This window comes from Pan paniscus, chromosome 4 (genome assembly GCF_029289425.2).
Source record: "Pan paniscus chromosome 4, NHGRI_mPanPan1-v2.0_pri, whole genome shotgun sequence".
NCBI classification, from domain to species: Eukaryota; Metazoa; Chordata; class Mammalia; order Primates; family Hominidae; genus Pan; species Pan paniscus.
Window position 1 is genome coordinate 167,245,780 of NC_073253.2, and position 23,798 is coordinate 167,269,577.

Here is a 23,798-nt window from a genome sequence, read left to right on the forward strand (position 1 = left end):
CAAAAAAAAAAACAAAAACAAAAAAAAAGGGAACACAAAAGGAAAAAGAGGCACGAAGGGCCCGGGTGGCTCAGAAACGCCTGAAGACCCCCAGGCCCCAACCTCTCCTTTGGAGCTAGCAGCACCAGGAGAACGCTACCACTGCACCTCCCCAGCCCCGTCCACCACATATTCCAGCCCTAATCCCGGCGCAGGCACCCCGGCAGGTGGCCCTGCCCCTGCCCCTCACCACTTAGAGGGCGTGAGCAGCGTGGGAGGGTCCGACTTGGCGATCTTTAGCAGGACCCGCATGGGGTTGAGCTCGTGGTGTGGCGGCTCGATCTGGGCCATCTCAATCAGCGTGATGCCCAGGGACCAGATGTCGGCTTTGTAGTCGTAGGGCGTGTCCTTCATGGTCTCACACATGACCACCTCGGGGGCCATCCTGAACCAACCAAGGGACAACATAGGGCTAAGAATCTGGCCTTTACAGGTGCTTCTTGGACATTCAGGGTCAAGGGCCACCACGAGCCACTGTCGGGGTTGGCAGCACTCCCGAATCATGATCTGCGTGACTTTGCATCCCACTGTCTTCCTTAGGACGCTCTTCCACAGAAAAACGCCTCCACGCGGCTCCCCGCCACGTCCTGCTGCAGTTCCGATGCCTACCGCGAGATGGCAGCAGCAACCCGGAACACAGAGTCCTGGGGAGGGGGCGGGTGGGAGCGGAGGGGAAGGTGCGGAGCAAAAAAAAAGGGGCGTGGAGGTGGGTGGGCGAGAAGACACCAGCACAGAGAGAAGGAGAAACAGGTATAAAAGGGGGGAGAGAGAGAGCAAGTGTGAGTAACAAGCAAGCAAGAAAGGAGCCCAAACTACACAATGGCAAGTAATGCACATGAAAAAATTGGAAACACGGCAAACAGAGAGTAGTCAGGCGTGAAATTGAGTGACAGTGTTTTGCTTTTAAAGTAATAGTTCTGGAAAAGAAGGAAACACGACAGACTACAGAAGTCCACGGAGACTTCACATGACGGTAGGAATTGAACCTGTACTGTTCACCTTCACGGTCCCCATCCCCGGCCCTCAATACATACGTGGCGAATAAATCACGAACTGAATCCTGTTTTATGGATTCTAGTTCAGTTATTAATGGAGTGCCTTCTATGTGCACCATTTCATTTCATTCTCACAGTAGCCTTATTAAGTAGGGGCCATTATATCCCTGATTTTATGGATGAAGAAACTGACGCATGGGAAAGCTAAACAGCTTGTCCAAGGTCACACAGCTAGTAAGCCACGAGGCAGGGCGTGTGCCCACAGGCTGACCGGGCAGCCCTCGTCTTCCGGCCCCTCTCTGTCTAAAGCGCCTGGTGGTCACCTTGGAGAGTTTTAACATCCAGTCCATTCCATTTCCAGAAGCTACACGACTCACCAGTAAGGCGTGCCGATGAAGGAATCTCGTTTCTGTAGAGTCTTCAGATTCTTGGCAGACACACCAAAGTCAGCTGCAAGACAAAATCTCAGCTAGCGTTTTCCACGGATATGCCTCCACCCATAGCCCCGGGGTAAAAGCCGGGGATGTGGACTCAGGGGTACACATTCCAAGTCGACTAACAGATGCCATTTTCTATCTAGCAAATTAGAAAGCATTAAAAATATAAGAATATCTGCTGCTGTGAGGAAGTACTGAGATGAACACTTTCCTCTCTACTAACGAGAGCCTGCACTGGCAGCAGCCTTCAGGAAAGCCATTTGGCAATAAATAGCAAGAACCTTTAAAATACCCATACCATTTCAATCCAGTAATTCCAAATCCAGGACTCTGCCCTAATGAAACAGTCTTAAATTTAAAAAAATGCATAATGATGGTAATCAAAATCCCATTATAATAACAGTGCCATTATAAAATTATAATCATAGTGACACACTAAAAACAACCATAATTGCTTGGCTATCAGGGAGTGATTTTAAAACTTTTTATATAGATTAAGAAAAATGGAGGCCAGGCGGGGTGGCTCACGCCTGTAATCCCAGTACTTTGGGAGGCTGAAACAGGCAGATCGCTTGAGGCTAGGAGTTTGAGATCAACCTGGCCAACGTGGCAAAACCCAGTCTCTACTAAAAATACAAAAATTAGCCAGGCGTGGTGGTGGATGCCTGTAATCCCAGATACTTGGGAGGCTGAGGCACAAAAATCGCTTGAACCCGGGAGGTGGAGGCTGCAGGGAGCTGCAATCGCACCACTGCGCTCCAGCCCAGGCAATAGAGTGAGACTGTCTCAAAAAAAAAAAAAAAAAAAATTAGCCAGGTGTGGTGGCATGTCCCTGCAGTCCCAATTACTTGGGAGGCTGAGGTGGGAGAATCGCTTGAACCCAGGAGGCAGAGGCTGCAGTGAGCCAGGATTGTGCCACTGCACTCCAACCTGGGCGGTATTTATTACTATTTATTAATTTATTATTATTTTTTTGAGATGGAGTCTTGCTCTGTCACCCAGGCTGGAGTGCAGTGGCGCAATCTTGGCTCACTGCAACCTCCACCTCCCGGGTTCAAGCGATTCTTGTGCCTCAGCCTCCCGAGTAGATGACGTTACAGGCATGTGCCAACATGCCCAGCTAATTTTTGTATTTTTAGTAGAGATGGGGTTTCACCACGTTGCCCAGGCTTGTCTTGAACTCCTAACCTCAGGTGGTCCACCAGCCTTGGCCTTCCAAAGTGCTGGGATTATACGCGTGAGCCACTGCGCCCGGCCTTATTGATTACTATTTATATTACTGTAAAAGGTTAAGTGGGGAGAAGGGTGATACACAGTTGAATATACTGTCTGGTCAGAATTATGCCCCTCTCACCCCAAAAAGGGGAAAAATACACACTGAACTGACTTGGAGGAAATATACCACACTACTTAAATGGCTGTGTGTGGGTGGTGAGACTTCCACAACTTTGCTATGATAAAGTGTATTATTTGCAGGACTAGCAAAAATATATGAACACTTTTTTTTTTTCCATGACAGAGTCCACTCTGTCACCCAAGCTGGAGTGCAGTGGCGCAATCATGGCTCACTGCAGCCTCAACCTCCCAGGCTCAAGCAATCCTCCCGAGTAGCTGAGACTACAGGTGCATGCCACCACACCCGGCTAATTTTTGTATTTTTTGTAGAGATGGAGTCTCTATGTTGCCCAGGCTGGTCTCGAACCCTGGGCTCAAGCAATCCTCCTGCCTTGGCCTCCAAAAGTGCTAGGATTACAGGCGTGAGGCACCAGGACCGGCCAATAAGATGTATCTTTACATGCATTCCAACACTCTCAGTCTTTCCTCACACACCCACTGCTAAGAGAAGAATTCAGTGCTACCAAGAGAAATTTTCTCCAGGGCTCCTGCCTTCTGTGGTGAAGTTTCATCTTGACTGAAAAATAGATTCAGGATGAAACAACACTTTGAGAGAACCCGGGATGCTCCATTTGAAACTCCCTGAATGGAATTTATGAGGGGTGTCCCCTGCTAGATGATGGCTGCCTTTGGACGATTCATCCCAAGAAGCTGCAGCATTATGACAACTTCAGGCCACCCCGGGCACCGGTGCCTGGTCTTGAAATGAGCTGTATCCTTTCAGACTTGCAATTTGAAACAAGGAGGCAGCACAATGCCAAGAGGCTGGGCCTGAATACGGGAGAACTTGGTTCCAGCCTCTGCTCTTCTGCTTCACTGTCCACTCACCCATTCATTCAGGTGCTCACCAGGCTCCATCAGGAGCGAGACACTAGCCGGGATCAGAGAATACAATGAGGACCCTCGGGGAATCCACAGTTTAGTTGGGGGAGCAGAGAGTAAGCAAATAAACAAACGTCTACTCCTAACATGGAAAGTGTTGGGAAGACGGGACCGGGGCTACTCGAGAGTGCACAGTAGGGGGTGTGACCTCGAGGGAATGGTCATGGAGGGAGGGCTGGGGGCTTTGAAGGAAGGACAGTTTTATTCAGCATACACTAACTGCACATCTATTATGTGCCCGACACTGTTCTAGGCACAGAGATGAAAGCAACCAAGTCCTGCCTGACATGCCACATGTTATTCCCGTGGTGGCGACAGGCACCTGGCAAAACCCCCGGAATGCCTGGCAGCGAGAAGGGCCCAGGGCTGAGAAGGCAGGGAGAAGAACACAGTGCTGGGGTGCGGGGTGGGGAGCTACTTTAGACACAAACTCAGGATCTGGGGGAGGTATTTCCAGGCAGAGAAAACTGCAAACAGACTGGGAGGCAGGAAACAGCAGGCTGGAGGGACCAGCGGGGACAGGACACAGCCTGGCCGGAAGGAAGGGGCTGGGGGTGGAAGCAGATAAGGCAGGAGATGGGCAGGGCAGTTACAAAGCCTCTGAGCCTCAGTTTCCCCATCTGTGACACAGGGGTGATAGCACAGAACCATCGCGCAGGTTTTCCTGAGGATTAAATGACAAACGCAAAGCACTGCACTGCAAGGTCCACTCGTGGCAAAAGTGAGAAGATGGTGATTCTTTCACCGGCCCATGAGCCAGTCCAGGCTTTTTCAGGCTGGGGCAAGGCTGAGGCTGAACTAAGACCCCCCGCCACCTCTTGGGAGTGGTCAGGAAAGCTGGCTTCTGAGCCCCGGTTAGTGCTAACTGGACAGCAGTTGCTGTATCAGGGGACAGTCTGGCCAGCAAGAGGGGACAGGGGGCCCTCAGCCTCCTGAAGTGGGACCAACAGGTGCTGCAAGTGAGGTGGAGAAGCAGGAAACCCAGGTAGAGCCTGGCTCTGCTGATGACTCTGGCAGGCGGCTCCCCTGGGCCTCCAGGGTAAGAATGGGAAGCTGGCCCCACCTTCCTGCTGGGTCAGCTAGGCCCCCCTGTGGGCCTGGCTCCCTCGCAAACACCACTAAGGGCTGGCACATCATCCCATCCCAGGAAACCTTTTGGGAACAATGACTGCCTCTCAGGCCCAGGGTGAGGATCCCAGAAGGTGGCCATTCCCCCACCATAGGCCCTGCCGATCCCTTCCTGAGAAGAGAGACGAAAAACAGAAACCACCAACGTGCAATGACACACCGTAGGTCCCCAGGGCCTCCCTCAGGCACGCACCAGCCAGCTCTTTGGGTAGCTGCTACTTCCCCTTCTGCCCCACATGATGGGGCCCAGATGGGAGAGTGGGGCAGCCCCACCTTGCAGCCCAGAGAACTGAGCCTGTTTGCTCCCTCCGCAGAGTTCATAAGGGAGTGTCCCTTGATAGCTGATGGCTGCCCTTGAGCAATTCAAAAGGGATTTTCACCATGCAGTCTCTTCTGATGAAAACACTCCCCCTTCTCCTCCCATTTTAAAATGTATTAGAGACAAGGGCAGCAGAGATAAGGGAAATCTCCCTTTCTTGGCTGTAATTTCCATAAAGAGATCATTTCTGCTGTGGCCACAGTTGTATCCCTGGCACGTTATCTGGAGCAGGAAGCACTCAACAGGTTTATCGAATGAGCATGCTCATAAATAAATAAAGAGACAGCATTTGCTAAAATGCCTTTACTCATATACGTAAAAAATAAAACTCGGTTTTAAAAACTTGTTTGCCAGCAATTCTATTTGTAGAAATCCATCTCTAAAACCAGATCTATAATATATATGGATGCTTATAAAAGCAACAGCCAAAAAGAATGAAAAATTGGGAATCATCCAAAGTGTTGCTGGAGCTTCATTGCTGAATGGTTAGATAAATTGTGATTCACCCCAGCTATGAAATAACATGCAGCTCTTAAAAAGAATGAGGCTGTATTTGAATGGACTAACTTGGAAGTTTATCTCTAATATATTAATACATGTCCCAAACATGTTGCTGACTGACTGATGAGTCTTATAAAATGTGTAGCATGATTCCAGAAATGATCCAAGTGCAGGTACTCCAGTAGAAGATTATCTTTAAAAGAATAATATATGCATATTGTGTGTACATGTCTGCACGCATGTGCATACACACACACACACACCGGTCTGGAAGTCTGCACATCAAACTTAATGTTCATCTCCCTGGAAGTGGGATTTTGGTGGGGGCAGTGCACAGAAGGGACCTTACTTTTTTTTTTTGGACAGAGTCTCGCATGTCACCCAGGCTGGAGTGCAGTGGTATGATCTTCGCTCACTGCAAGCTCCACCTCCTGGGTTCACGCCATTCTCCTGCCTCAGCCTCCCAAGTAGCTGGCACTACAGGCACCTGCCACCATGCCCGGCTAATTTTTTTTTTTTTAGTAGAGACGGGGTTTCACCATGTTAGCCAGAATGGTCTCGATCTCCTGACCTCGTGATCTGCCCGCCTCGGCCTCCCAAAGTGCTGGGATTACAGGTGTGAGCCACTGCACCCGGCCAGGACCCTACATTTTTCACTTTACACACTTTTATTCTTTTTTTTTCAGATGGAGTTTCATTCTTGTTGCCCAGGCTGGAGTGCGATGGCACGATCTTGGCTCACTGCAACCTCCACCTTCCGGGTTCAAGCAATTCTCCTGCCTCAGCCTCCCAAGCAGCTGGGATTACAGGCATGCGCCACCACGCCCGGCTAATTTTGTATTTTTAGTAGAGACGGGGTTTCATCATGTTGGTCAGGCTGGTCTCAAAATCCCGACCTCAGGTGATCCACCTGCCTCAGCCTCCCAAAGTGCTAGGATTACAGGCGTGAGCCAACGCGCCCGGCCCACTTTTATTCTTTAAAATGTTTTTGATAGAGTGTATTGTTTCTATGGTTTAAAAAACTGAAATGCATATGTAGCAAAGTTTTTTGGTTTTGTGGGTTTTGTTTTTTCTCTATTAAGTAAAACCCAGTAGGGGCCAGGATGTGGTGAAAAGAGAATTGCACACTGCACTGGGGGTTGTGTCAACTGGTATGACCAGCACAGAGGGCATGCCGGCTGCAGGATGAACAAAACCCCAACTCACTGCACACACCCAGCACTCTGCTTCTGAGAATTCCTCTTCAAGGTATGTTACAGAAAGAGACTCAAAGATCCATGAACAAGCACACTCATCACTGCATGATTTCGTAAAGATGATAAACCTCATGAGAAACCCAAGTATCCAATTCAGGGCTTTCCTCAGGGCTCTGATAGGTAAATTACATTTTGTGCCTGTGATGGGTATAAGAAAAACACGAAAATAATCATGTTTCTGAGGAATCTTTAAGGATATGGAGGAATACGCTGATATTCAATGTTAAAAACCAGACTAGAAAACTGTATATATATAAAATAATCCTAGTTTATCTTATAAAAACTAATATTGTCACCGGACACGGTGGCTCACGCCTGTAATCCCAGCACTTTGGGAGGCTGAGGCAGGCGGATCACCTGAGGTCAGGAGTTCGAGACAAAAACCAACATGGAAAAATCTCCTCTCTACTAAAAATACAAAATTAGCCAGGCGTGGTGGCACATGCCTGTAATCCCAGCTGCTCAGGAGGCTGATGCAAGAGAATCGCTTGAACCCAGGAGGCAGAGGTTGTGGAGAGCTAAGATCGTGCCATTGCACTCCAGCCTGGGCAACAAGAGCGAAACTCCATCTCAAAAAAAAAAAAAAAGAAAAACTAATATTTACTGAGAACTTACCATATGCATAGCACTGTGCAAAGAAACTTATGCATATCATCTGCATATCTATTCCTACACACATCGTTTATATCTATGACCCTTTAAGGCAGGGAAAATTATGACTCCCATTTTACAGATAAGGAAGCTTAACTTAAGAAAGACTAAGTAATGCACAGAAGGTCACCCAGCTGTGCTCTTTCCCACTATCTGATCCGACTTTTCTGCAGACAAAAAAAGACTTGGAGGGAAGCCCACGGAGAGTGGTGGTTTATTCTGGCAGGATTAGGAAGGACTTTAATTCTCCTTTTTGTGGGTCTTATTCCAAATTGTGTACAGGACTCTAGCTACTCTCGTGTGTGTGTGTGTGTGTGTGTGTGTTTTCTGATTACCAAAGTCATGTTGCTTATTAAAAACTCATTATTTTTCAGATTAAAAACTATAATACTGACAACTAAACATTTACGGCTTTGCTGTGTATAGCTCCAAATTTATTTATATTAAAATTATATATATATATATATATATATATTTTTTTTTTTTTTTTTTGAGACGGAGTCTCGCTCTGTCGCCCAGGCTGGAGTGCAGTGGCGCAATCTCGGCTCACTGCAAGCTCCGCCTCCCAGGTTCACGCCATTCTCCTGCCTCAGCCTCCCGAGTAGCTGGGACTACAGGCGCCCGCCACCCTGCCTGGCTAATTTTTTTGTATTTTTAGTAGAGATGGGATTTCACCGTGTTGGCCAGGATGGTCTTGATCTCCTGACCTCGTGATCCGCCCGCCTCGGCCTCCCAAAGTGCTGGGATTACAGGCGTGAGCCACTGCACCCGGCCGGTTATTTTTATTTTCTTCCGTTTTTTAGGAACCTAGAGACGCGTGCCCATTTGATAAGGGCTTCGTCTTCCGGTTTGACCCCCCACCTTCGGCCTTCACTGACTCTCCTCCTCGCAACACACTGCACTGTCTTCCTGACACCCTCCACGCACTCACTGCCAACCCAGCCCTTTGTTCTTGCTTCCCATCCCTCAAGCTTCTGCCTCACTTACTTCCCCTCTGCTGGGCCTGTGTGATTCTCATAGACTGGGCAGAGTACGTAGACCGCAATTTTTTTTTCTGGCCGGTCCAAATCCTCCCCTCCTCTGAAAAAACCATCTCCCCACCCACCACACTGCCTCACTGCAGGGGCGAGGGCTACTTCCGTGTTGTCACGTGACCCCACCCTCCGTGCCAGAGACTGAAGACAAGCCGGGCCTGTGGGAGACCCCCTCCTGCCTGGGCCTCACTGATTGGTCCAAGGATTACTATCTGGGCCAAATGGGGCCAGTCAGAGCCCTCCCCTGGGATTATTGACGCCAAAGCCTCCAATGGTGAGTTCGGGTTCAGGCAGCAGCAGATGATGCTGGGAAAGGTGAAACTAGATGGTATCCTGAGCTTGGTGGAGAGGGTTGGTCTGGGAGCCGAACCTACATGCACAGAAAGCCAAGGGCCAGGGATGCGGTCCTGGCAGCGTTTATGTTCCAGGTTTCAACTAACTTTAAGGCCCACCCAGCTGTATTTCTTCTCCAATTTGGCTCCATGATGTACACATTTTCCTCTCTGCCTTAACTCTTAGGAAGTGGGTTTTTATCATTTGCCACTAAGAGAGGCGACAAGAGGGTAGTGGTTAAGCACGTAGGCTCTGGACCCAGCTGCCTTGGTTTGAACCCCAGTTGTTCCTCTTATCAGCAATGTGACCTTGGATAAGTCAGTCTTGCTAGGTCCCAAATCCGTCCTGCAAGATGTTATCAGTGGCTTTTGAGAATGGAATGAGTTAACACATATCAGATGCTGGCTCAGTGCATGGTAGCTCTAGTGAAAGAACCAGGCCCCCAGCCTGCTGGTAGCAGGAAATAGCAATGCTGGGCTGGGTGAAGGCAGGAGTGAGAGATGGGCAGTTGGCTTCCTGACTGGTCCACCCGCCAAGTCTCCAGCACATTGGGCGGGGCATGGGGGTTGGGAGTTGGGGATGCTGAAGTAACTAACCATAGGCTAAAGTGGTGGTCATGCTGGAAGTGACTGTTTATTGAGCACCAACTATGTGTTGTTTGTTTTTTTGTTTTTGTTTTTGTTTTTGTTTTCGTGAAACAGAGTCTTACTCTGTTGCCCAGACCGGAGTGCAGTGGTGCAATCTCAGCTCACTGCAAACTCTGCCTCCTGGGTTCAAGCAATTCTCCTGTCTCAGCCTCCCGAGTAGCTGGGAATACAGGCGTGTGCCACCACGCCCAGCTAATTTTTGTATTTTTAGTAGAGATTGGGGTTTTGCCATGTTGGCCAGGCTGATCTTGAACTCCTGACCTCAGGTGATCCACCCACCTCGGCCTCCCAAAGTGCTGGGATTACAGGCGTGAGCCACCATGCCTGGCCGAAAATCATTACTTTAAAAAATGCATTGTAGCCGTATCATTTGGCGATGCAGAAGTACACATGAGAAGAGCTCAAAGCGCTTGTCTCTGCAGGTGGATGGCAAAAGGAGACACGTGAGGGGATGACACATGTATGTGTTATTTTGGTTAAAAAAATAAAAACATTAAAAATACAAAGAGGAGACATTTAAAGAAGAAGGTTTTGAGCCGGGCGTGGTGGTTCACACCTGTAATCCCAGCACTTTGGGAGGCCGAGGCGGGTGATTCACTTGTGGTCAGGAACTCGAGACCAGCCTGGCCAACATGGGGAAACCCGGTCTCTACTAAAAATACAAAAATTAGCCAGGTGTGGTGGCGGGTGCCTGTAGTCCCAGCAACTCAGGAGGCTGAGGCAGGAGAATCACTTGAACTGAGGAGGTGGAGGTTGCAGTGAGCCGAGATTTCGCCACTGCACTCCAGCCTGGATAACAGAGTGAGACTCTGTCCAAAAACAACAACAAAAAAAGAAGGTTTTGATATATGTGCTTAATGTCCTACTGTTTTCCCTCTGGGGATGGAGCTGGGTCATCCCTCCATCCATCACTCTCATTTGAATTCTCTTGATTAGAAAGAAGCTGGCCAGGCACAGTGGTGCGCACCTGTAATCCCAGCATTTTGGGAGGCCAAGGTGGGCAGATCACTTGAGATCAGGAGTTCGAGACCAGCTTGGCCAACATGGTGAAACCTCATCTCTACTAAAAGTACAAAAAGTAGCCAGGCATGGTGGCAGGTGCCTGTGATCCCAGCTACTTGGGAGGCTGAAACACAAGAATCACTTGAACCTGGGAGGTGGAGGTTGCAGTGAGCCAAGAATGCACCACTGCACTCCAGCCTGGGTGACAGAGCAAGACTGCCTCAAAAAAATAAAATAAAATAAAATAATTGAAAAAAGCACAGAATCAAGAGTAGGAAGGGGAGAACTGCTGACATGCCAAGAGGGCGTAGGCATGAGGACCCCACACCCCCATGAGGTCCACACTCCCACTGGCCTGCAGAGGCCAGGCCAACACCCCCAGGCAGACACCCTGTGGCTCCACCTTTCCCACCCTGAGCCCCTTACCCAGCCTGATGTCTCCCTCGAGGGTCATCAGCACGTTGCCAGCTTTCAGATCTCGGTGGATGATCCTCTTGCTGTGCAGGAAGTTGAGGGCTTCTAGCATCTGGCGGCAAACCACCTGTATCTGGGGCTCCGTGAGGCCTCTGTCCAGCTCTGGAAATGGAGGAGAACGGCTGTCAATTCAGTAAGCCCTCGACACAGGAAACTGAAATGTCAGGCCCACGCCAGGGAGAAATATAAAAGCCACCAATATTAGGCCAGGCATGGTGGCTCACGCCTGTAATCCCAGCACTTTGAGAGGCCGAGGCAGGTGGATTACGAGGTCAGGGGTTCAAGGCCAGCCTAGCCAAGATGTTGAAATCCCGCCTCTACTAAAAATACAAAAATTAGCTGGGCACGGTGGCAGGCAGCTGTAATCCCAGCTACTCAGGAGGTTGAGGCAGGATAATTGCTTGAACCCGGGCAGCGGAGGTTGCAGTGAGCTGAGATCGTACCACTGCACTCCAGCCTGTGCGACAGTGATACTCCATCTCAAAAAAAAAAAAAAAAAAAGCCACCAATATTAAGGAGTGCTCACCGTGTACTGGATTCATTTCTAAGCACATCATGTGCACTGACCCATTTTGTCTTCATAACAGTCCTATGAAGCAGGCACAATTATTGTCCCTATTTTACAGATGAGGAAATTGAGGCTTGGAAAGGTTAAGCCACTCGCTCAAGGTCATGCAGGTGGGAAGACACAGATCTGAGATTCAAACCAGGGTCTGGCTTTAGAGTTCAGGTTTGTAAACATAAGCCCGACTGAGACATAGAGATCTGTTGTGTCTGCAGACACTGAGAGGGCACTTACTATGTGTCTGGCTCTGTGCTTGGAGCAGGAAGGCAGATGGGACATGGAAACGGTGAGTGACACTTGGAACAGAGTGAGGTGCAGGCATGTGGGATGTCAGAATGGGCAGGAACCCCTTATAGCAGGGGGAACTGGAAGGCTGCCCAGAGGAAATGACATTTGGGCTATGTCTTAAAGGAAGAGAATAGGTGGGGCGAGGGCACTCTAGATCAAGGAGCCAGCAGAGGCAACAGCTGACATGAGCTGGTGTCTCCAAAATGTCCACTGGGGCCGGACGCAGTGGCTAATGCCTGTAATCCCAGCACTTTGGGAAGCAGAGACGGGGGGGATCACGAGGTCAGGAGTTCAAGACCATCCTGGCCAACATGATGAAACCTTGTCTCTACTAAAAATACAAAAACTAGCTGGGCGTGGTGGTGCGCGCATGTGATCACAGCTACTCAGGAGGCTGAGGCAGGAGAATCGCTTGACCCCAGGAGGCAGAGGTTGCAGTGAGTCGAGATCGCGCCACTGCACTCCAGCCTGGGTGACAGAGCGAGACTCAGTCTCAAAAAAAAAAAAAAAAAAAGTGTCCACTGGGGAGACCCTCTCTTGGGTGACCCATTTTCTCAGCATGAGGAAGCTTTTTCTCTCTCTCTTCTTTTTTGCCTATTAAACTTTCCACTGGCTGTTGGTGGTGGCACCAGGGGATGCGGATGCGGAAGGGCCAGAGAGGCCGGAGGGCTGGTTGCCAAGAGCCTTTTGTTCTTTGTGGGGAGACACAGCGCCCACGTGCGCACGCTGCAGACCGCTCAGTGTCCACCGAGAGACGGCCAGGGCCCTTCTTCCCTGAGGTTCACAGGTTGAGTAGGTCTGAGCAGGCAGGGAGCGGGAAGGTGGGCAGCAGGAAGAATATTCCTGGAAAGGGGAACAGACTTGTGTGGTGGGAGGGGGCAAATGAAGGGAAAGTGACTCGAGGTGAGAGGTCAGCAGGCCTTGACTCTGCAGGACCTTTGGGCCATGCTGTGGAGGCTGCATTGTATTTGAAATGCAGTGGGCAGTCCATGAGAAGTTCTGAGTGGGCCAGACACAGTCTGATTTTTGCATTAAAAAAAAATTCCCATGGCTGAGAGCAGTGGCTCAATGCCTGTAGTGCCAGCTACTTAGGATGCAAAGGTTGGAGAATCACTTGAGGCCAGGAGTTCAAGGCCAGCCTGGGCCACATAGCGAGACCCAGCTATGCTTGTAACATTTATTATATTATAAACAAAATAGGCCAGGCGCGGTGGCTCATGCCTGTAATCCCAGCATTTTGGGAGGCCGAGGTGGGAGGATCACGAGGTCAGGAGATCGAGACCATCCTGGCTAACACGGTGAAACCCCATCTCTACTAAAAATACAAAAAATTAGCCAGGCGTAGTGGCGGGCGCCTGTAGTCCCAGCTACTCGGGAGGCTGAGGCAGGAGAATGGCATGAACCCAGGAGGCAGAGCTTGCAGTGAGCGGAGATCGCGCCACTGCACTCCATCCTGGGCGACAGAGCGAGACTCCATCTCAAAAAATAAATAAATAAATAAATAAATAATAAACAAAATAAAATAAGCAAATAATTCCCTCTAGCGCAGCAAAGAGCTTGCTGGGCAGCAGGGGCAGGGGCTCAGCTGGAGGTCATCACAGTGGTCCAGATAGGCACCAAAGCAGAGAGGAGGAAAGCTGCTCAATGGACGGATTAGGGAGGTGGAGCTGGTAGAATGTGGAGGCGGTGGGAGGAAGGGAGTGAGAAGATTCCAAGGTGACAGCCTTGTGCTCTGCATCCCACAGGACTGTCCTGATTGAGTCAATGTTGCTACCCAAGACCCCTGTGACCAGGGGAGCCACCTCCCTTGGCCTGCCAGGTTCCCAGGCTGTCGGCTTCTAAGCCTGGTCACCAAAGGGCACTGCTCCGAGTCTTCCCTCTGCCTACAACAGCACTGCTGTGTCTGGCTTGCCCAGTGGTGCCTGGACAGGAATCCACAAGGCTCAGCTCTCCCAGCCAGGCCCTCAGGAGTGGTATAATAGACATGCCAGCCAGGAATACAGGTACCAACTGCCCTGCTCTGGGAAGCCAGGCCCCAGGCCAGGGCTCCTGGACCAGGGACCCTTCTCTCTGGAGTCCGCAAGCTGCCTGCCCCCTGTCCCTGTGGCCTCATCCTGAACCTCTGTGTCTCCAGCCAGGGGCCAGGATCAGAGCCTGCATGGGCTTCAGGACCACACAGACCGAGGCCGTACCCAGGTGCTGCCTCTCACTAGCTGTGTGGTTACTGGCAAGTCGCCCAAGCTCTCTGGCCCTTCATTTCCTGGTCTGTGAAATGGGATGATTATAATCGACATAGGCAGGGCTCCAGCCATCAGCCATGTTCAGTTCTCAGTGTGGAAAATAGGCAATAAAGGGAGATTATTGCTATGTTGGTTCTAAGATGAGTCCAGGGCTGGAATATGTGCCGCAATTTTTTTAATGGCAAAAATGTGTCTTGCTCATGTCTAATTTACTGATATAAATGAAATAGGAATGACGAAAATACTAATGATGATGATGAAGATAATTATGATCTAATCACCACCATTTTTGGAGCCCTTATAATGTGCCAGGCATGAGGATAAGGACACGGTGCCTACTGCCATTTAATCCTCACAGTAACCCAGTGAGGTGGGAAGGAGACACTCTTTAATTTTGTTTTTTGTTGTTGTTGTTGGGTTTCTTTCCTTTTTTTTTTTTTTTTTTTTTTGAGATGGAGTCTTGCTGTCTTGCCCAGGCTGGAGTGCAATGGTGTGGTCTCGGCTCACTGCAACCTCCACCTCCTAGGTTCAAGCAATTCTCCTGCCTCAGCCTCCCGAGTAGCTGGGATGACGGGCATGTGCCACAACGCCCGGCTAATTTTTTTGTACTATTAGTAGAGACGGGGTTTCACCATGTTGGCCAAGCTGATCTTGAACTCCTGACCTCAGGTGATCCACCCACCTCGGCCTCCCAAAGTGCTGGGATTATATGCATGAGCCACTGCGCCCAGCCTAATTTTTTGTTTGTTTTTGTTTGTTTTAGACAGGGTCCCACTCTGTTGCTCAGGCTGGAGGGCAGTGGATCACGGCCCACTGCAGCCTCGATCTCCCAGGCTCATGCAATCTTCCCACCTCAGCCTCCTGAGTAGCTGGAACCACCAGTGTGTGCCACCACACTCAGCTAGTTTATAAAAAAAAATTTTTGGCAGGGCGCGGTGGCTCACGCCTGTAATCCCAGCACTTTGGGAGGCGGAGGTGGGCAGATCACCTGAGGTTAGGAGTTCAAGACCAGCCTGATCAACATGGAGAAACCCCGTCTCTACTAAAAATACAAAATTAGCCGGGCGTGGTTGCACTCCAGCCTGGGCAACAAGAGCAAAACTCTGTCTCAAAATAAATAAATAAATAAATAAATAAATAATTTTTTGTTTTGTGGAGACAGAGTCTTACTACGTTGTCCAAGCTGGCAGTCTTGGACTCCTAGCCGCAAGCAATCTCCTACCTTGGTTTCCCAAAGTGTTGAGATTACAGGCATGGGCCACTATGCCTAGCTAATATACTTTTTTTTTTTTTTTTTTTTTTGAGACGAAGTCTCTGTCACCCAGGCTGGAATGCAGTGGCGTGATCTTGGCTCACTGCAACCTCTGCCATCTGGGTTCAAGCGATTCTCCTGCCTCTCAGCCTCCCGAGTAGCTGGGATTACGGGCACCTGCCACTGTACCTGGCTAATTTTTGTATTTTTAGTAGAGATGGGCTTTCACCATCTTGGCCAGGCTGGTCTTCAACTCCTGACCTTGTGATCCACCCGCCGCAGCCTTCCTAAGTGCTGGGATCACAGGTGTGACCAACCATGCCCGGCCTGATACACTTTTTAAAGTCAGGATTATTGAGGTATAATTTACATATATAAAAAATTAACGTATTTAAGGTATACAGTTTTATAAATTTTGATAAACATATTCAGTCATGGAACCCCCATCACAATTTAGATACAAAATCCATCCACCATCCTCCAAGATTCCCCTGTGACCTTTGCAGTAAACTCTTCCCGTTTCCAGTCCCTGTGTAATCACTAATTTGTTTTCTGTGCCTATAGTCTTGCCTTTTTCTAAAGTGTCATATAATTGGAATCATACAATATGCAGCCTTTTGAGTCCAATACATTTTTAGAAATAGTTTTCAATTACACAGCAATGCATGAATACCTTCTCCTTATTAAAAAAACTACAACATTGCAAAGTCCCCTTTGATACCACATCTAATTCTAGCCTCTCATCCTTTCCACGATAAGAGGGTGGAGACCCAAGATGTTTGTTTGTTTGTTTGTTTTGTTTTGTTTTGAGATGGAGTCTCGCTCTGTCGCCCAGGCTGGAGTGCAGTGGCACGATCTAGGCTCACTGCAAGCTCCGCCTCCCAGGTTCACGCCATTTTCCTGACTCAGCCTCCCCAGTAGCTGGGACTACAGGGGCCCGCCGCCATGCTCAGCTAATTTTTTGTATTTTCAGTAGAGACGAGGTTTCACCATGTTAGCCAGGATGGTCTCGATCTCCTGACCTCATGATCCACCCGCCTCGGCCTCCCAAAGTGCTGGGATTACAGGCGTGAGCCACCGTGCCCGGCCAAGACCCAAGATGTTTAATAGCCAGCAAGGCATGGCCAACCATATCTATTCCAATCAGAACAGGCCCTGGGTGTTACATAGAATGGCCCCACAGTGACATACCACGTGGGTATTCTCTCCATCTCACAAAAGGGCCAGTCCTGTGCCCCAAAGCCTCCAAAAAGAGAAACCTGGAATGGACCTCAGGGAATGGACCCCTGGGCCCCAAGCTCAGGCCAGTAATGCTTCCCAGCCATGCGGGGCAAAGGGGAGATGGATGGAGGGGCAGAAACCCCTCTAAGCAGTGCAGGCATCTGCAGGAAGGTCAACCCTAAACAGAGAGCTGCAACGAGGACCTGGCTCTGAACTTGTCAGCTGTCCCTTCTCTTCGCACATCATCATTCCCAAAATGTTCCTTTCACTGCTGCCACCAACAGGGGGAAAGCTGCCTAGGGCTGGAGCGGTCAGGACCACGAGGAGAATTGGGACGGGAGCCAGAGCCGGGTTTGTCTGCTGGCTGAGCTGCAGCCTAGGGCACGCCCTAGCTGTGAATGAGGTCGAGGACACAGTACACTTCAACGCCTTTTCCATCTCTGATGCTCCCCTCCAGCTAAGCTCATTCAGTTAAGCTGCATACCAGGGGACACAGAGGGTGCTAGCTGGCTTCCATTTTCCCCTTCTTTTTTTAGTATCAGCACATATGGCTACCCAGCTAGAAAACCACATTCCCCAGCCTCCATTCCAGCTGTGTGTGATACGCTACAGCCAATGAGACATAAATCAAGGTGCCATGTGGAGCTTTTCTGAAGTCTCTTTAAAAGAGTCTTCAGTGTGGGGTGGGTGGTTATTCTACCCTCTTGTCTACCCTGCTGCTTGGAATTCAGATGTGATGGCTGGAGCTCCCACACCATCTTGTTGTCAAGGGCAGAAAACCAGCATGAGAATGGGGCTAACACAGAGGACAGTGGGGCCAAGAGTTGGAGAAAGAAATCAAGTCCATATCATAACTCTTTATTATTTTATTTTTTTGAGACAGGGTCTCACTCTGTCACCTGGGCTGAGTGCACTGGCATGATCTTAGCTCAATGCAACCTCTTCTTCCTGGGCTCAAGCGATCCTCCAGCCTCAGCCTCCCCAGTAGCTGGGATTACAGGTGCAAACCACTAACGCCCAGCTAACTTTTGTACTTTTTGTAGAGACGGGGTTTTTCCCTGTTGCCCAGGCTGGTCTCAAACTCCTGAGCTCAAAGTGATCCACCTGCCTCGGCCTCCCAAAGTGCTGGGATTACAGGCGTGAGCTGCTGCACTCCATCTCTTATCATAACTCTTTAAAACTCCTGGAACAAGCTGTGCCTGAAGCTAGCCATCCCTGAAGTCTTCAGTTATTTGTGCAAATAAATTCCACCTCCCACATCCCAGACCTTTCCCCCACCTAAAAAAGTTTGAGTATTCTGGCTCCTCATAACCTAAAGTCTCAATTCATACCAGACTATCACTTTTATACTGTTAGATTCTATCCCCCCAAATGATAATCTTCAAAGGCAGTGCCTGCTGAGAGAAGGCACACCCAAGAGCCATATAACATGTTCCATGTATCCTCCCCCCTACTGTCATCTACCTGGGAACTCCATGGGGCAGTAAGTGGCTCTGTAACGAAGGCTTGTGGGTCCTACATTTCTACAGCCCGGGATGGGGATGGACTACTGTAAATTTCACACATTCCTGAGATGGGTTTGGATCATAATCCTAAAAGAGACCATCTCAAATACCACAATCCCAAATACTGAAATCCCCAAAGATCAAAATCCCTAAAGTCTAAAATCCTAAAAATCTCAATCACAGGATAGTTGTATCCTGTGAGGTCAACTCTTATGAACGGTCTCTGTGCAACTGCCCATAATCTCTCCCTGTAATACACTTGGTCATATGTTAAATTTGAAAAAACTAAATGGTCTTTAGTATATATATATATATTTTTTTCCCCACTATTTTAAATAGCATTACTTTTTGCAATTCACTATGCTATGTATTTCATCTTCACATCATTTTCAATACTGGAGGTATAAATGGTGTAGAGACTTTGAGAGAGTTCTAATTCCTTTTATGCGTTTGTTGCAAATTTGACTCCCTGAAAGTGTATTATCTCAGCATTGCTGGTGTGTAAGCATTGTGCATGTATGGAAAAATGCTGAAAGTTCCTCAGTAAACATAGGGATGTCCTTTTGGTACATCCGCATTTGTGGAAGATAAACTTTCTCCAGATCCTGGCTCTTTCGGCATCTGCATATGCCCTAGTGACCCATTGAGGGTTTTGATCAATCTCGTCAACAGGCTTTGGTTGTTCATTACAGTATTTCAGACAACAGCTATAAAACTGTGTGTACACAATCACCAATCCTGGTGATATGCACTTATACATCTCCCTTTTTGACCTATCTCTTTATGGGTACAAGTCATCTGCTCATAACTTTTTTTCATTTTTTTTTTTTGAGATGGAGTCTCACTCTGTCGCCCAGGCTGGAGTGCAGTGGCATCACCTTGGCTCACTGCAACCTCTACCGCCTGGGTTCAAGTGATTCTCCTGCCTCAGCCTCCCAAGTAGCTGGGATTACAGGCACCTGCCATCACGCCCAGCTAATTTTCATATATTTTGTAGAGATGGGTTTTTGCCATGTTGGCCAGGCTGGTTTCAAACTCATGGCCTCAGGTGATCCGCCCACCTCGGCCTCCCAAAGTGCTGGGACTACAGGCGTGAGCCACCACACCCAGCCAATCTGCTCATAATTGTTACAGCTGTGCAACCATCTTTGGTATAGCTGTTTATGCTTGCAAAGTATGTATGTTACTACTGCCTATTTGATTGTGTAAAGTGGCCTATGAAGCGCCTTGAAGTTTTTATATTTCTCAAATTCCCCTTTAAAATATAAGTAAATATCAAGAATTTTAAAAAAAATTTTAGAATTATATTTTTGGGATTTTGATCTTTCGGGATTGTACTTGACAGGATTTGAGACTTTAGGCATTTTGCTCTTTTGGGATTTCAACATTCAGGTTTATGGCATTCAAGACTATGTCAGGACTACGGTTGGCTCCCTCCTGAGGTAAACTCAGGGAAAATACCTTGAATGGTGTGACATTATCCTAAGTGCCTCTCCTCTTCTGGGCCATCCCAGAATCCTGGACATGTCACTCAACCTTCCAGGCCTCTCCTCAGCCTCTCTGCACTCACTGCCCTGAAGGGTGGCATGAGCCGGGGATGCTGCAGGACGGGCTATGGTCCATGGTTAGGAGCGGGTCACCCAGACCTGGGTTCACAGCTCTCCTGTGTGATCTAGGTGAGTCCCTTAACCTTTCAAGTGTCAGCCCAATCAAAAATAAAAGTGATACTTGCCTGTAATCCCAGCGCTTTGGGAGGCCGAGGCAGGTGGATCGCCCAAGGTCAGGAGTTTGAGACCAGCCTGGCCAACATGGTGAAACCCCCATCACTACTAACATACAAAAATTAGCTGGGCGTGGTGGTGGGCACCTGTAGTCCCAGCTACTCGGGAGGCTGGGGCAGAAGAATCACCTGAACCCGGGAGGTGGAGGTTACAATAAGCTGAGATTGCGCCACTGCACTCCAGCCTGGGCAACAGAGTGAGACTGCATCTCAAAAAATAAATAAATAAATAAATAAATAAATAAATAAATAAATAAATAAATAAATAAAAAAAATACTCTTCCTGATTTTATACCTGAGGATTAGAGGAGGACCGCATATGGGAACGTGGTTACCACACTCTCTGGCATATAGTGTCTATTCACAAAGGAATGGCCACTACGAACATTTCACTGTGATCATCGTCGTCATTATTGCTCAAGCTTGCCCAGGACACTGAGACCTGACACCGTCCCCACAGAGCATTTACTGAATGTGTGGGTATCCCCACTTTTCAAAGACCTTCCTCGGGTATCTCGGTTTCACCTCCTGAGAGTGTGTGGGGTCCCGCAAAGAAGGCATCACACCCATCTTAGATCAAGAGGCCTCAAGAGGGAGAGTGGCCAGTTCAAGGACACACGGCTTCTGGAACAGGGAGTGATGGTCTTCCAGCGAATGTCCTGCATTCTCTTCAAGAACCCAACCCCTCCATCTCTACTAAAAATACAAAAACAAGCCGTGCGTGGTGGCACGGACCTGTAATCCCAGGCTACTCAGGAGGCTGAGGCAGGAGAGTCATTTGAACCCGGGAGGCAGAGGCTGCAGTGAGTGAGCTGAGATCGCACCACTGCATTCCAGCCTGGGTAACAGAGCAAGACTCTGTCTCAAAAAGAGAAAGAAAGAAAAAAAGAACCCACACCCTGCTCCCAAAAGCAGACATAGTAGAGAGGTGCTCAAAGAGGTCATGGGAACTGATGGAATGGGAGAGTGGAGGTCCCAGTCCTAGACAAAGCTGTCCAGCAGTCAGGCCTAGGACTCCAAACGAGTCATCTGGTCCCGGCAATGCACAGAATCAAGTAAGACTCACCCAGCATGATGGCGTCCACGGCTCCTCCTGGACAGAACTCAATCATGATCTGCAGAAAACACAGGGCAAAGTGACAATGAGTGGGGCTGCCCAGCCGTCGAGACGGGAACCCCACAGGCCCATTGGGCAGGGTCCACCCGTGCCCAATGCCTGGGTGCGCCTGCTCTCCAGCCCTTCCTTCTCCTGCCTTGGGAGCCCGTCCTCCTCCCCCAGTGGGCCTCAAACCTCACTGGAGGTTCTGACATCCAGAGGAACCGCTTGGCTGCTTCATTTTCTGAAGAAGGAAAACTAAGTTGCTACGAAGACCTGAAGCTTCAGCAAACAGCCTCTTCAGCCAAGCCCACACCCTCCCTCCTCGTTCCCGCCTATGTGCCTGGTGCCCACCTGCCAGCTGCCCTGTTTCCTATGCTCCACAGCCAAGAACCTCAGGATGCCTTCCCCCGGCCAAGCTGGCCAAGTCCTCTCAGAATCCCAGCACCTGTCTCAGGCTCTCTCCATCTTCCAGAACCCTGGACCTTGCTGGCTCAGAACATCAGGGCCTTGAAGATCAGCTCAGATGGAGAAACTGAGGCCAAAAAAGGGGATGTAACTGACCAAGGCCACAGAGATTGTTCCTGGACTGGAAGCAGAGCTCCAAACCCTCAGGTCATTCATTCATTCATCATATACCTACTCCACACTGACAGGCTGCAGGCCCTGGGAGAACAACCAGGTCTGGGCCCTCAAGGGGCTTCCAGCCTAGTGGAGGGGCAGAAAGGACGATTACAGTAGAAAGGTCCTTCCTGACCTCGTGATCCGCCCGCTGCACTCCAGCCTGGGTAATAGAACAATAGAGGGAGACTCCGTCTCCAAAAAAAAAAAAAGAAAAAAAAAAAGAACGGCTCTTCCAGCCCTGGTTCACTCCCATTCTCACTCTTTCTGGCCCACTCCGGGCTCTTTGCATAGATACTTTTTCTTTTCTTTCTTCTTTCTTTTCTTTTTTTTTTTTTTAGACAGAGTCTCGCTCTTGTCGCCCAGGCTAGCGTGCAATGGCGCAATCTTGGCTCCACCTCTGGGGTTCAAGTGATTCTCCTGCCTCAGCCTCCTGAGTAGCTGGGATTAAAGACACCTGCCACCACGCCTGGCTTATGTTTGTGTTTTTAGTAGAGATGGGGTTTCACCATGCTGGCCAGGCTGGTCTCGAACATCTGACCTCAGGTGATCCACCCGCCCTGGCCTCCCAAAGTGCTGGGATTACAGGCGTGAGCCACCCTGCCTGACCTCTTTTTTCTTAAAGTAGGGCTACAGGTGGTTGAGGAAGAGGGATGGCGTCACAAACTTCAGGACAGGCAGAATCACCTCTTAGCTTCCAGCTCCTGGCCCCTGCTTGTTGTGAAGTTCCTTCAACCCAGCTCAGCAGAGGCCCTGGAGAGTGGGGCAGTCAAGAAGACCCACGCTCTCTCTAAACAGGAAAGAAACCCTCAGCCATGGTCTAGCTGGACCAGAGACAGCTCTCCAGCCAGAGGAGGGTGGAGCAGCCTCAGGAATTTGATGAGGTCTCCAGTTTGTGGCTTACCTTCCAGGGGCCTCCTGGCAATGTAAATATGACCCTGAGGTCATGTGGGTCCTATGAGGATGTGGTGATGCGTGGCTTTGGAGCCAGTCACGGCTGGGCTCATGGCCCAGGTCCACCGCTCACTAGTGTGGCCTTGGACAGGTCACTTCAATCCTCTGAGACAGTGTCCTCAGCTGTAAAATGGGGCTGCTGATGCTGTTGCTCTGAACTGGGACCCCACGGCTGGGCTACACTAGGGGTATAAGCTGGGATGCACGAAACCACAGCAGATAAAACAGGGGACTTTAACATGGGCCAGGGATACTAGAGATACTAGGTTCCAGGGGTAGCAACCATTCCAGGCCCTGCCAGGCTTGCCACATGCTGTGGAGGGCTGTGTGCCATGGCAGAGAGCTGTGGAAGGCGGCACGGCCCACTTCCACACCACTCCCTGCTGAGGAGGAAGGAGGCCTTCTGGGTCACTCTGGTCCTGCCTGGTCATCAACAACGGGCCTGACCTCAGCTTCCCCAAGACTTCTCTCTAACACTACAGTGACCTGTCACCCTTGAATAAAAGTCATCAGAAATGGATCCATGCATGCTGATACCGAACGCCAAGGAAGAGGTACTTCCTCCATCCACTTGTTCATTCATTCATTCGTCCATTCATTTGTTCCCTCTTACCCAACCATCACCTAACCAGCTTGTTCCCAGTGGCAAGGGAACAGACAGAGGTGACTTGGAAACAGGCAATGACCTTTTGAAGCACAGCATATCATTCTGCCTTGTAGTAATTCTCAGCTCCACGAAAGAGGAAGAAAAATTATACTAACTGCTAGAAAAAAAAGAAGCCACAAGAGGTGATGATGGAAAAGAAGCAAAACTCAGTGACCATGCAAGGCCACTTACTAGCTGGGCGACCTGTGAGATGGGGATGATACACCCTAACCCTCATGGGAATGATAAGCTCATCCAGGCCTTGACACGTGCCTGGCCCCAGGTTGGGACTCAGTTATGTGAGCTGTCACTATGATTCTTTCCTTGAGTTCATGGGTCTGTTTTTCTCATTTATTTTTGTTTGGGTTTTTTGAGGCTCTGTGAAAGCCATCCTCTCCCCTCTCACCCAGAAATGTTCCTGTGCCATTCTATTGAATCCTTGCACATCCTGAAGTTCCATCACCAAACCCTGGCTGGGAACCCCTGGTTAGCCTCCCTAACACCTACTATCTGTATGGCCTTGGACAACCGCCAATC

The 23,798-nt window shown here is 49.4% G+C and overlaps 1 protein-coding gene across 2 annotated transcripts in view; it reads right to left on the reverse strand.

The window, feature by feature from the left end:
• STK10 (serine/threonine kinase 10) overlaps nucleotides 1-23,798 on the reverse strand; it is a 143,233-nt gene that overhangs the window by 61,254 nt on the left and 58,181 nt on the right. The window contains exons 3-6 of one of the 2 annotated variants that reach the window (XM_003813989.5): nucleotides 21,011-21,059; nucleotides 11,046-11,195; nucleotides 1,412-1,484; nucleotides 230-424 (exon numbers count right to left, since the gene is read on the reverse strand). In XM_003813989.5, the coding sequence (XP_003814037.1) occupies nucleotides 230-424; nucleotides 1,412-1,484; nucleotides 11,046-11,195; nucleotides 21,011-21,059 (467 nt within the window). Of the gene's footprint in view, nucleotides 1-229; nucleotides 425-1,411; nucleotides 1,485-8,590; nucleotides 9,084-11,045; nucleotides 11,196-21,010; nucleotides 21,060-23,798 lie in introns of those variants that run through there. The other variant, XM_055112872.2, reaches the window with a different exon arrangement.